At 40.4% G+C, this 14174-nt stretch overlaps 1 protein-coding gene across 2 annotated transcripts in view; it reads left to right on the top strand.

Moving 5' to 3' along the window:
* Positions 1-14174, top strand: part of ULK2 (unc-51 like autophagy activating kinase 2) — a 109482-nt gene that overhangs the window by 59851 nt on the left and 35457 nt on the right. For both annotated transcript variants that reach the window (XM_064378260.1, XM_064378259.1), the window contains exon 14: positions 6023-6083. In XM_064378260.1, the coding sequence (XP_064234330.1) occupies positions 6023-6083 (61 nt within the window). The remainder of the gene's footprint in view (positions 1-6022; positions 6084-14174) is intronic.

Genomic DNA, 14174 nt, shown 5'->3' with positions numbered 1-14174 from the left:
ACTTTTATATAGGTCAACATTTGTAAGTACAGCTAAAGTGCCTTTTCTCTTTCTGCTCTTGGTAGGAGTATATTCTTCCTGTGGATTTTATATTTCTACATATAATTGCATGCATATGTAATGTAGAATTTTTGTGTTTTTGCAGTTACAGGTTGAGCCTGCCAAATTAGAAGATCTGAAATGCTTCCATATCTGAAACTTGTTGAGTGCCAGCATGATGCTCAATGGAAATGCTCATTGAAGCGTTTCAGATTTTAGATTTTTGCATTTGGAATGCTCAGTATAATGTGAATATTCTAAAATTCAAAATTCATTTTAATACCTGAATTTTACAATGTAACTAAAACACTGTTTATCCATTTCCCTACTGATTTATACTTGGGTTATTTCTACCTTTTCTCGATCCAAAATGTAATGAGCCAAGCATTGTGGGTCAAACTTGTAATCCCAGTAGTTTGGGAGGATGAGGAGGAAGAATTGCTTGAACCCAGGAATTTCAAACTAGTCTGGGCAACATAGTGATATTCTTTCCCTATGGAAATTTAAAAGTTAGCCAGACATGGTGGTGTACACCTGTAGTTAGAGCTTCTCTGGGGCTGAAGTGGGAGGATCACATGAGCCCCCAGGTTCAAGACCAGCCAGGGCATCATGGCGAGACCCCACCTTTACCAAAAAATAGAAGTAGCTGGGTATGGTGGCCCATGCCTGTAGTCTCAGCTTGGGAGTTTCAGGCTGTAGTGAGCCATGATTGTGCCACTGCACTCCAGCCTGGACAACAGAGCGAGATCCTGTCTCAAAAATATATATAAAACAGACATTCTTGTGTACGTGTTCCAGAATTTCTTCTAACTAAAAACCTTAGATATCTACAACTTTATAATATATTGGTACAAACAACTTGTACCAATATTCTCTGTCATGCTGTCCTAGTGTTATAATGGTGTTCTGCTATATTCTAAAGATTTTTTTTCCACATATAACTTTACCTGTAATTCATTTTTGTAGATGGAGCAAGGTAGATATCGATCACTTGTCCTATTTATTAAATATTTATCTTTTCTCTGCTGATATGTGGTGTCACATTTGTCATGTCAGCTTTAAATACAAGATAGGGTTTCTTTTAAGATTTGCTATTCTAGTCCATTGGTCTATTTGTCTATATTATAATAATTTTCAAATTTGTGTGAGTCAGTATGTGTGTGTGGTCAGAGAGGGCAGGAGAGCATTCCAGTATTCTTGGCCCTTTCCCCCAACATATTGTTTAATTTCAGCTGGATAAGTTTATAAAAATCATTTTGGGATTTTGATGGGAAATGCATTGATTGTATAGTATGACTTATTTAGGGACAGGCAGATTCTTTACACTATTAAGTCACTTAATCATGAATGTGTATTTCTCTACTTAGGTTTCTTTATACTTTCTACATAAAGAGCATTCACATATTTTGTCTTATTCTGGTTACCTTGTTTCTTGTATGTCGTGATGTCAATGTTTCAAAACTGCTCCTGTCAAGATCTTTGTGCTGCCAAATCCTGGGGGCCAGTTCTCAGTCCTCATTGTCCTGATATATCCATATTTGTTACAGTTGATCATGCCCTTTTTTTAATGATTAAAAATGTGTTATTGTGAACTGTGTCATACATACAAGATGTTTAAAACAGCTATCAGTTTAAGAGTAATACATAACAAATACCTGAGTGCCTTCCTGATTTTTATCTTTTTGGTCTGATTTTTCATCTTTTTGCCTTTTTGCTCTAATTTAATTTCATTAATGTTTCTTCTCACCCTTGTACTGAGTTTTTCTTTTATGCTCTCATGTTTTAAATTTTCAGAAGTTCTTTTTCACTTTGAATATTGTTCTTATTTCAACATGCAGTATATTGTATGCTTCCTGAGGATGGAGAATTTGACAGTCGTTTGAGAGCTCTGTACATGGGAGCATCTCATTGACAGCAAGCCTCTTTGATGAATGATATGGCGAGGGCAATTCTTTGGACTATTTCCTTTTTGGAGGGCTACTCAGATCCCCTAGAGACTCATCCAATCTTTTGCCTAAAGAGTATAAACCTGATACTATCTAGAGTAGCAAAATGGGGGAAGAATTCTGGAGTTCTCAATAGTCAGTGTAAAATTTCATTTAATAACTCTTTTCCACTAATCTTTTATCAGAGTGCCTTTGCTTTTAATTTTTCCTGGTCTGCAGTCCAGAGACCCTCTGTTTTACTTTGTCTCAAGTATGAATATCCAGTTTTTTTGCTATAGTGGGAGATGGGCATTGCCTATCTGTATAAGGTTGGGGAAAGGATGTAAAATTCTAACTGCTTCTTTTAAAAAGAATTCTATGTAAAAAATACATTGTATTATGAGATATAGAAATGGTCCTTGGCTTACAGTTTTTTGACTTTGTGGTGGTGGGAAAATGATATGCATTCAGTAGAAACCATCTCTCAAATTTTGAATTTTGATCTTTTTCTGTATTAGCAATATCCAGTACAGAACTCTCTTGGGATGCTGGGTGGCAGCAGCGAGCTGCAGCCATGATCACCAGGGTAAACAGCCGAGGCTAGACTCTATAGTCAATTCCATGAGATATTCAATAGGCTTTGTGTGCCCAATTGTAGGCCAGTGTAAGTGTTCTGAGCACGTTTAAGGTAGCTGGGCTTAGTCATCATGATTGGTAGGTAAGGTGTATTAAATGCATTTTTACTTAAAACAGTGTCAGCCTACAATTGGTTTATTTGGAAGTGACACCATCTTAGGTTGAGGGGCATCTGTACATAGTAAAATGGTTACTGTAGTGAAATAAATTAACATATTCATCAACTCACATAGTTACCCACCTCTCCCTCCATGAGCAGCTATAATCTATTCACTTATTGAATACAGTACACTATGATTAACTCTTTTAACTGCTTCTAAATAGACTTTCAGTGAATCCTGCTTTTAATCCTGCCTTCAGTGCCACTCTGAAAGGTATCTGGTACTGCTGATTACTCAGCCTTTTGGAGTTCTGTGATGTAAATTGGTTTATTTCTGGGCTAAGGTTCTATCTTCTTGGGTCAGCTAAGTCAAATACAATTCGTCCATCAACTTTATACCTTCCAACAAATTTTGGTGGCTGTGGACTTTTCTGTTTTTTTCTTTTTTTAAACAGAGTCTTGCTCTGTCACCAGGCTGGAGTGCAGTGGTGCAGTCTCGGCTCACTGCACCCTCTGCCTCCCAGGTTCAAACGATTCTCCTGCCTCAGCTTCCCAGATAGATTGGACTACAGGCATGTGCCACCATGCCCAGCTAATTATTTTTGTATTTTTAGTGGAGACGTGGTTGCACCATGTTGGCCAGGATGGTCTTGATCTCTTGACCTCATGATCGGCCCACCTCGGCTCCCAAAGTGCTAGGATTACAGGTATGAGCCACCGCACCCAGCCTGACTTTTCTGTTCTTGTCCTTGTGAGTTTAGGCTCTTCTCTTTACTGTCCTTCCCGTTGCCTCTGTAGTTTCAAAATTACAATATGGTATCAAAAGAACTCTATGAATATTACTTAAAATATGACTATTTATGGGTCCAATCTGACTTAAAATTTTTTTTAAATGTGGTCATCGAAAGCCATTTAACATCTTTTTGTGAATCTTTTTTGTCCTTAGGATAATCCCATTGGGTATATGCAATCAAATTATTGAGTTTCAAAGTTACTTGAGGCCGGGTTCAGTTGGTCATGCCTGTAATCTCAGAACTTTGGGAGGCCGAGGTGGGCAGATCACTTGAGGTCAGGAGTTCAAGAACAGCTGCCAGCATGGGGAAACCTCGTCTCTACTAAATATACAAAATTTAGCTGGGTGGGGTGGCACATGCCTGTAATCCCAACTACTCCAGAGGCTGAGGCAGGAGAATTGCTTGAACCTTGGAGGTGGAGGTTGCAGTGAGCCGAGATCATGCTGCTGCACTTCAGCCTGGGCAACAGAGTGAGACTCTGTGTCAAAAGTACGTACATTTTTTTTTTAAAAAGTTACTTGAAATAATTTCCCTCTGGTGATTAAGCTGTCCAGTTGATACATGGTTGGTTAGATTCCTTTACTTTTGATTTCTAGGGATTTTATTTTCTTTTGATTTAATTTTGCTTTAAAATTATGTGTGATTTTAAACTCAAAGCTATGAAAGAAAGTACACTTAGTGAAATCTAGCTTCTATTTCTGCCTTCTCTCCCTGTTTTCTCAATTCCCCTATTTGCAACTATGCATTGTCTTTAAATAGAAATGGACTTATCCCTTGCTCTGCTACTCTTTGTTCCCTGACCGTGGTTGGTTTTCCTTTATAATGCTTGTTGCTACCTGACATTATTGTGTTCTTTCACTACTTGAATTGTGAGACCAGGGGCCTGAGATGTACCAAATCAATTTCTTTTTTTTTTTTTTTTGAGACGGAGTTTCGCTCTTGTTCCCCAGGCTGGAGTGCAATGGCGCGATCTCGACTCACCGCAGATCTCTCCTGGTTCAAGCAATTCTCCTGCCTCAGCCTCCCAAGTAGCTGGGACTACAGGCATGCGCCACCATGCCCAGCTAATTTTTGTATTTTTAGTAGAGACGGGGTTTCACCATGTTGACCAGGATGGTCTCGATCTCTTGACCTCGTGATCCACCCATCTCGGCCTCCCAAAGTGCTGGGATTATAGGCGTGAGCCACCGTGCCCAGCCAAATCAATGCATTTCTTAATTCCTATTTAGGGCCAGAGGGATATTTGTGATTTCTTTCCTGACTCCCCACACCCCGCTTTTTTTTTTCTGAGACCGAGTCTCACTCTGTTGCCCAGTGTGGAGAGCAGTGGCGTGATCTCAGCTCACTGCAATCTCTGCTTCCCAGCTTCAAGCGATACTCCCACCCCAGCCTCCTGAGTAGCTGGGATTACAAGCATGTACCACCATGCCTAGGTAATTTTTGTATTTTTAGTAGAGACAGGGTTTCACTTATGTTGGCCAGGCTGTTTTCGAACTCCTGAGCTCAAGTGATCTGCCCACCCCTGCCTCTCAAAGTATTGGGATTATAGGTGTGAGCCACTGCGCCCAGCCTCTTTTTCCCTTTTTGAGTATAGGTTAGCAGAATAGTTTATTTTATTTTTAAAGGCTTATATTTTTTGTTCAACACTGCTATTTGCCATCAACACATATTATACCTTCACAGCTATTTAAAATCACAAAGGGCAATGTGATATAATGGTTGTAACTGATAGTGAATGAGTGCTCCTGAGTTCTGAGCTGCACTCTACTCCTATATGCAGATGATGTAGAGGTTGATGAAGATGGCCTGTGTCATGTGTTACTAAATTCAAGAGGCCCCAGCTTCAATGACATCTTTTTTTTTCTTTTTTTTTTTTGAGAACAGAGTCTTGCTATGTTGCCCAGACAGGTCTGAAACTCCTGGGCTCAAGCTATTCTCCCGCCTCTGCCTCCCTAAATGATGAGATTCCAGGTGTGAGCCACCACACCTGGCCTTCCATGACATTTTGTTCAACAACCCATGCAAGACCTGAGAGAGTGTGATGCAGGAGGATGGGGTAATCTGACATTTTATTGAACTAGACTTTGTTATATAGTCAGTTCTTCTATTATGTTATATATATGTTCTATGCAGAATTTTGCTATAAAGTTATGTGCAAAATGGTATTAAGGGTACAACTCTCACCTTTGTCACTGACACAGAAAAAGGAACATGATAAAAACAGCTCAGTTTTTGCATGTTTAATGGTGAAGAAATATGTAAACAGTGCATTAAATATTGCATTTTATTTTGAAGAAGACCTCAAATTTGCTTATAGAAGTGGGCATCCAAAGAGTTGCAGCCTATGTCTTCAGCTAGGTGTAGCTTTCTGTGGTCATCTGTTATTTCTTATAGATGAAATCGTAACATAAGCAGATGGTAATTTTGTATTGCGCTGAAATTATTTCCTAATAATCATGTTGGAACAAATTTGTGTTTTTTTAAGCAGATGGTATAACAGGAACTGATTGTACTTTTCTCTCCTTTAGATGATATGCCAACGGGAACTGCTGGTAGACGTGCTTCAAATGAGTTTTTGGTGTGTGGAGGGTATGTATATTTACATATATCTTACTGAAATATTTGTTATATTTTATTTTTGTGAGGAAGGTTATAGAACTTAGTGTTCTTGATTTAAGATTTATTTCATTTTACAGTCCATTATTTCTTTTCTTGAAATTTTATTTAGTTATTTTTTTCTTTGAGACAGAGTCTTGCTCTGTGGCCCAGGCTGGAGTGCATTGGTGCTCGCTTGGCTCTCTGCAACCTCCACCTCCTGGGTTCCAGTGATTCTCCTGTCTCAGCCTTCTCAGGAGCTGGGATTATAGGCATGTGCCACGACACTCAGCTAATTTTTGTATTTTTAGTAGAGACAAAGTTTCACCATGTTGGCCAGGCTGGTCTTGAACTCTTGACCTCAGATGATCTGCTTGCCTTGGCCTCCCAAAGTGCTAGGATTACAGGTGTGAGGCACCACACCCAGCCTGAAATTTTAATTGTGATAAAAAACACATAAAATCTACTATTTCAGCCATTTTTATGTTTATAGCTCAGGTGGTCTGCCTGCCTTGGCCTCCCAAAGTACTGAGATTACAGGCATGAGCCATCGTGCCCGGCCACAAGAGTTGTTTCTTTGTTCTCTATTACATTCCATTGGTCTGTATGTCTGTCTTGTGCCAGTACTATAACATATTGTTTTGATTGCTGTAGCAAAATATGTTTTTAAATCAGGAAATGTGAGACCTCCAACTTTGTCCTTCTTTTTCAAGACTGTTTAGACTGTTCAGGGTCTCTTGAAATTCCATATAAATTTAAGGGTGAGTTTTTCTTTTTCTCCAAAAACATGCTGTCGGGTTTTGATAGGGATTGCATTGAACCTGTAGATTGCTTTGGGTAGTATTGACATCTTAACAACATAAAGTTTTTCAATCCATGAACATAGAATATCTTTACATTTATTTGTGTCTTCATCTTTAATTAGTTTTTTATATTTTTTTCAGTATACAGATCTTTCATCTCCTTGAGAAGTTTATATTTTATTCTCTTTTTTTTTTTTTAAGATAGGGTCTTGCTCTGCTGCTCAGGCTGGCATAATCATAGCTTACTGCAGCCTTGAGCTCCTGGACTCAAGCAGTCCTCCCACTCCAGCCTTGCCAGTAAATTAGCCTCAAGTGCACCATGCCCAGCTTTTTTTTTTTTTTTTTTGTAGTAGAGATAGGGTTCTCACTATGTTGCCTAGGCTGGTCTTGAATTCCTGGGCTCAAGCCCTCCTCTTGATTTTGGCCTCCCAAATTGCTGAGATTACAGTCATGAGCCCCTGCATCTGGCCCTGATACTTTATTCTTTTTGATGCTATTGTAAATGTGATTGTTTTCTTAATTTCCTTATAGGAGATAAACAGTTGTTCATTGTTAGGGTATAGAAACACAGCTGATTTCCTATGTGTCAATTTTGTATCCTGCAGCTTTGCTGAATTTGTCAAGTAGTTTTAGTTTTTGTATGCATGTGTGGAATCTTTAGAGTTTTCTACTTATAAGACCATGTCATCTGTGAACAGAGATAATTTTACTTCTTCCTCCCCGAATTGGATGCCTTTTCTTTCTTTTTCTTGTTTAATTGCTCTGGCAAGGAATTCCAGTACTGTGTTGAACAAAAGTGCCAGTTGTGGTGACTCATGCCTGTAATCCCAGCACTTTGGGAGGCTGAGGTGGGCAGATCATTTGAGGCCAGGAGTTTGAGACCAACCTGGCAAACATGGCAAAACCCTATCTCTACTGAAAATACAAAAAATTAGCCGGGCATGGTGGTGCATGCCTGTAGTCCCAGCTACTCAGGAGGCTGAGGTGGGAGAATTGCTTGAACCAGGGAGGCAGAGGTTGCAGTGAGCCAAGACTGCACCACTGCACTTCCAGCCTGGGCAAGACCCTGTCTCAAATACACAGGCAGGCAGGCAGGCAGGCAGGCAGACAGGCAGGCAGGCAGGCAGGCAGACAGACAGACAGACAGATACATCACAACTACTATTAAGTTGTTTGGCCTGAACTAATTAACACACAGAACTGCTAGTTATTTCTTTCTATTAAGCCTATAGGCACTAAAGAAATTGCTGAACACAGCCAGGAGTAGTGGCTCACACCTGTAATCCCAGCACTTTGGGAGGTTGAGACACGCAGAGTGCCTGAGTGGAGGAGTTCAAGACCAGCCTGGGCAACACAGCAAAACCCTGTCTCTACTAAATAAACAAAAAATTAGGCAGGCATAGTGACGCGCATCTATAACCTTAGCTGCTCAGGAGGCGGAGGCACTAAAATCGCTTGAGCCTGGGAGGCAGAGGTGGCAGTGAGCCAAGACCATGCCATTTCACTCCAGCCTGGGTGATAGAGTGAGACCCTGTCTCAAAGAAAAAAAAAATTACTGAACATTCAAAGAACTTCTAGCTTAATCTGTTTTACTGGTAAACTAACACAACACAGTTCCAAAATTCCTAGTCCAAATTTGGATTTTGTAAATGGCATTTTGTTTTTCCTATAGACAAGTGTTTAATTGTCTTTTACACTACTAAGCAGTGCTTTTCTGAAATAGTAGACTACATTTGTGTCCAGTACTGCCAGAGCACTGTGGCCAAAAACTTCAGGTCTTAAGACTTCCAAAGGTTTTAGTTAAAATTATATAGCACACAAATATATATTTCCTTCAATATAGGTTCCCCAATGAATGCTACAAGTAAAATTCTTAGGCTGGGAGAAGTGGCTCATGTCTGTAATCTCAGCACTTTGGAAGGCTGTGGCGGGCAGATCACTTGAGGCCAGGAGTTTGAGACCAGCCTGGCCAACATGGTGAAACCCTGTCTCTACTAAAAGAAATATAAAAATTAGCTGGACATGGTGGTGCACACCTATAATCCCAGCAACTCAGGAGGCCAAGGCAGGAGAATTGCTTGAACCCAGGAGGCAGAGGTTGCAGTGATCCGAGTTTGTGCCACTGCACTCCACCCTGAGTGACAGACCGAGACTCTGTCTTAAAAAAAAAAAAATTCCATATCTTGAATTATATTTTCCTAATATTGTAAAATTGGAACTAGGTCTTTTAAGAAAATTTCTGAACTCTAAATATAATTCATTCATTTCAATTCAACAAAATATTTCAAAGTTATTTCAATAAAAGTGAGGTTCTAAGGAAAGAAGTAAATATATCACTATTAAAATTACAGAGATTCTCATATGAGATATAGCCATTGTGATATGGAGATACAAAATCTTCATGATTTCATGAGAAGTAAGTCTTTCAGTTGCATCAACCATTTTAATCTTGCACCCAGCATAACTTTTTTTTTTTGGAGATAAGAGTCTTACTCTGACGCCAGGTGCCAGGCTGGAGTGCGGTGGCGAGATCTCGGCTCACTGCAGCCTCTGCCTCCTGGGTTCAAGCAATTCTCCTGTCTCAGCCTCCCAAGTAGCTAGGACTACAGGCGCGCACCACCATGTTCAGCTAATTTTGTATTTTTTAGTAGAGACGGGGTTTCACCATGTTGGCCAGGATGGTCTCGATCTCTTGACCTCGTGATCTGCCCGCCTCGGCCTCCCAAAGTGCTGGGATTACAGGCATGAGCCACCGTGCCCGGCCACACAGTGTTAAAAGCATAACTTTTAATATTCTTTTTATATTCTTGTTTTCATTGCACTTAATATCTTGTGGTAGAATGCATTATTTTTTTCAAAATACTCACTACCTCTCCCTGGACCCATTTCTACACTCTATGTGGTGTACTCTCCTCTCTGCCACAAACCCCTGGGAAGCAAGTTGGAAGAGCAGCTCCCACGTGGGACATGCTGTTCTCAAAGCAGTAGGTAAGAGAGTGATGTCAGAAAAGAAGCTTTCAGGGCCTTATGTAGTTCTGCTTTCACTCTTATTTCCTCTCCTTTGAGAATGGCACGTCCCAAATGGAGCTGCTCTTTCAACCCAAAAACCAGAAAGATGAAAACATATGAAGCACAGTCACAGGTGATCCACAGCCAGTAGTAACAGGAGTAAGAACAATACCCTTTATGTAAGCTACTGAAGTTTTGGGGTTGTTACCACAGCATTAACTTAGCAAAAGCTGAATAATACTATCTCTTTGTAGATATCTTTGGTACCAAGACCAAAAAGCAAAAATAAAAATGCTAGAGAAAGTCTGTGCCCATATCTCTCCTAAGTTTTCCTTCCTTCCTTCACCACTGAAGCCTGGGACATTCAAAACCTCAGCTTACCTTTCTAACTTTTCCTAATTGAGTGAAAAAAAATTTTTTTGAAAACTAAAACATATGTCATTAATGCCACTTATATCAAAAATACTATGCTGCTTGTGGACTGTATACACACACATATATACATGTGTGTATATATTTGGTTTCAATTGATCTTATGATAGTTTCTCTTAAAAACTCTTAAAAGACAAAGTATTAAGATTTAACAGAGTTGAGAGATAAGTACACAGGCAATCATATCATTCTTCATATTTTACTTTGCTTCATACTTTGTTTAAAATATCTCATGTTAAAGCTAGGTATAGTGGCACGAGCCTGTAGTCCCAGCTACTCGGGAGGCTAGGGCAGGAGGATTGCTTAAGCCCAGGAGTTCAGTGTTGCAGTATGCTATTACTGTGTCTGTGAATAGCCAATGCACTTCAGCTTAGGCAACACGGCAAGACTGTCTTTCATGCATGCATTCATTCATAAATAAGTGAAAAGATTTATAAGAGAATCCTCTGAACAATGGTGTACCAGCAAACTGGCCAACTAAATTGGCCAATTTATTCAGAAGAAATAAATAAATCCCTAGAAACACACAACTATCTAGATTGAATCATAAACAGAAAATCTGAAGAGACCTGTAACTAGAAAGGAGACTGCATCAATAATAATCCAAACCTCTCAACAAAGCAGAGCCCAGGACGACTGTATGGTTGGTGGATTCTATCAAACATTTAAAGAATCAACACCAATCCTTCTCAAGCTCTTCCAAAAAACTGAAGAGAAGAAAACATTTCCAAACTTATTTTATGAAGCCAGCATTATATGATACCAAAGCCAGACAAAGACAAAGAAAACTACAGGCTAATATCCCTGATAAACAGAGAGGCAAAAATCCTCAACAAAATACTGGCAAATAAAATTCAACACTACATTAAATGGGTCATACTTCATGACCAAGGATTTATCCCTGGTATACAAGAATGGTTCAACAAATGAAAATCACTCAGTGTGATATGATACACCACATTAACAAAACTCATACAATCATCTAACTTACTGCAGAAAAGGCATTTGCTAAAATGCAACACCCTTTATGATAGAAATAACAAACTAAAGATAGAAGAAAACTACCTCAACATAATAAAGTCATATATGAAAAGGCCACAGCTGTCATCATATTCAATGGTAAATGACTGAAAGCCTTTCCTCTAAGATCAGGAATCCACTTTTGGCACATCGTGTGTGTGTGTGTGTGTGTATGTGTGTGTACTGCAACCTCTGCCTCCCGGGTGCAAGTGATTCTTCTGCCTCAGCTTCCCAAGTAGCTGGTATTACAGGTGTGAGCCACTGCACCCAGCCTGGCCTACATCTTAATATTAGTTTAGTGTATTATAGTAGTAATAGTTTTCCAAGTGTCTGTGCGTTTCTTTAAACAATTTTTTTTTGAGATAGAATCTTGCTCTGTTGTCCAGGCTGGAGTGCAGTGGCCCAATCTCAGCTTAATACAGCCTCTGCCTCCCAGGTTCATGCGATTCTCCTGCCTCAGCCTCCTGAGTAGCTGGGATCATAGACGCACACCACCACACCTGACTGATTTTTGTATTTTTAGTATAGACGGGGTTTCACCATGTTGGCCAGGCTGGTCTCAAACTCCTGACCTCGTGATCTGCCTGCCTCAGCCTCCCAAACCTTAAACAATTTGATGTACTCTAAGGCACCCCTTGAGTAGCAGTGGTACCTTGGGGTCTGTCAGTGCACAGTTTGGGAACCATGGGGATAAGCAAATCTTGTTCAAACTTGGTCATTTTTTTTCTTTGAGGATAAGGGAATTCAAATATCTGTTACTTGTGCACCCAGGCAAAAAGTAGGCACAGGGATGGGAGTTATGATATCAGAATTCTGAAGACAGGTTGTTGCCAGGCATTGGTGGAGGCCAGCTGCATACACAGCCAGGTGCATCAGAGTCAGCCATCTGAGTAGATTTCTACCTTTCTCATTGCTTCCCTTTACATGCAGTAACCCCTTTCTTACTGAAACCTTTTTTTTTTTTTTTTTTTGAGACGGAGTCTCGCTCTTGTTACCCAGGCTGGAGTGCAATGGCGCGATCTCGGCTCACCGCAACCTCCGCCTCCTGGGTTCAGGCAATTCTCCTGCCTCAGCCTCCTGAGTAGCTGGGATTACAGGCACGCGCCACCGTGCCCAGCTAATTTTTTTGTATTAGTAGAGACGGGGTTTCACAATGTTGACCAGGATGGTCTCGATCTCTCGACCTCGTGATCCACCCGCCTCGGCCTCCCAAAGTGCTGGGATTACAGGCTTGAGCCACCGCGCCCGGCCTTCTTACTGAAACCTTGCAAGCTGTGTGCCTGTGTGCCAGACTAGGCCTTTCTCTCTTGCTGCTTTGGCCTCTGGGTAATTAGCAGGTTATCTCCACCTGGCTCCCTATCGCTTACACAGCCCCATGAGCATGAGCTCACAGCTATGGCTTAGCATTAGTCTGCCAGATTGAGTTTCACAGGAGCTCTTATAAGCATAGATCCTTCCTTCTTCTCTCCGTCTGTCCCTTGGCATTGCTTCCAGCTGAACCCTTGCTTTCCTGATTACTTTTAAACCTTTCAGGATTTACTCATGGAGTCTTCTAAAATAAAGAGGCAACTGGGGATCTCCTGGTGTAAAGATTGTGAATTTGAAGACGTTGTCATGCAATCACCTAGTCTTCATTTGTCCTTTTGCATTTGTGCCTTCCTCTCAGCATTTACAGGAGTAGATAGAAAAACATTGTGATTGACTGTGTGGCTAGGCTGCCTCATCTTCCACATATTTCGTTTGGGTCAAGGATGATGGTCCACACAGAACGTTGTGAATTGTAGGTCCTAGTGGAGGTGAGGAAAGATGTGCTGGAGACTCAGGACATACATAGACTTTCCCTCGTTTTACCTTGGGCTCAGGGAGTTGAGTGATGGTTAAATATTGATGTTAATAATATTAAATTGTACAGGAAGATGACGTCTTAGCTAGCTGGAGATCTGGAATTTGTCCAGGGAAGACTTTCTAGACTCTGAGCAAGTCTGCTTGCAGGTCCTATCCAGAGACTGAGATAACATTTACAGAACACAGTCCATGGCTGTTCATGTCCTCATGCTGGTAGAGGGAGGAACCAGAGGTGTTAAGGAAGCCAGCGGAGATTACGTAATCTGAGAGAGGTGTTTAGAATTATGAGGTTGCTAAGTTTACTTCTTTGGATACCTTTATTTAGCTTCTTCCCTTTGGAGATTAACCAGTACAGGAAAAATTTTAGAACTTGGCAATGTGTATGTTTAAAAAAAAATTCCCTGATGTACTTCAGCAGGGAATGAATGCTTCAGCAACTCTGTTTACTTGCTGAATTGAAACAAAAGAAAAATGGTATTTATTCGTTCACATTCTGATATTTGATGGCTGTGTTGGTTATTCTGTTGTTAAGGAATTTGGGTTGTCAGACCTGTGAGTGCACCTGCTTCCAGACACCAGCGCTGATTAGTGAATTACTGTTAAGCTATTGTAGCATTTTGAGTGGTGGAGGGTTTGTTTTTGTTTTTTGGGGTTTTGTTTGTTTGTTTGTTTTTAGGATGTAGATGAAGAATCAGATGTATAGATACTAAAAACATAAGTTATTGTATTTAAAGATACTAAATGGAAATACCTACATAAAAATGTATAGAGAGAGCTTACAGCAGCACACTAAATGGTGCATCATGAGGAATTACACTTGGCTATAAACCACAGGGTCCTAACTGTAGTGTGGTTGAAAGGGTTTTCTGGCATGAAGAAAAGTCATGATAAACAGTGTTTCCTTGGTTTCTGTGGCTCAAGGAAGTTATGTGTCTTCAGTTCTTTTGGCCATTTCTTTGTGGTTCAAAGGTATTTT

Source organism: Aotus nancymaae, unplaced genomic scaffold (genome assembly GCF_030222135.1).
Source record: "Aotus nancymaae isolate 86718 unplaced genomic scaffold, 86718_ANA_hifiasm-v0.15.2.pri h1tg000018l, whole genome shotgun sequence".
Classification (NCBI taxonomy): domain Eukaryota; kingdom Metazoa; phylum Chordata; class Mammalia; order Primates; family Aotidae; genus Aotus; species Aotus nancymaae.
This window is presented reverse-complemented; position numbering and strand designations above follow the sequence as displayed.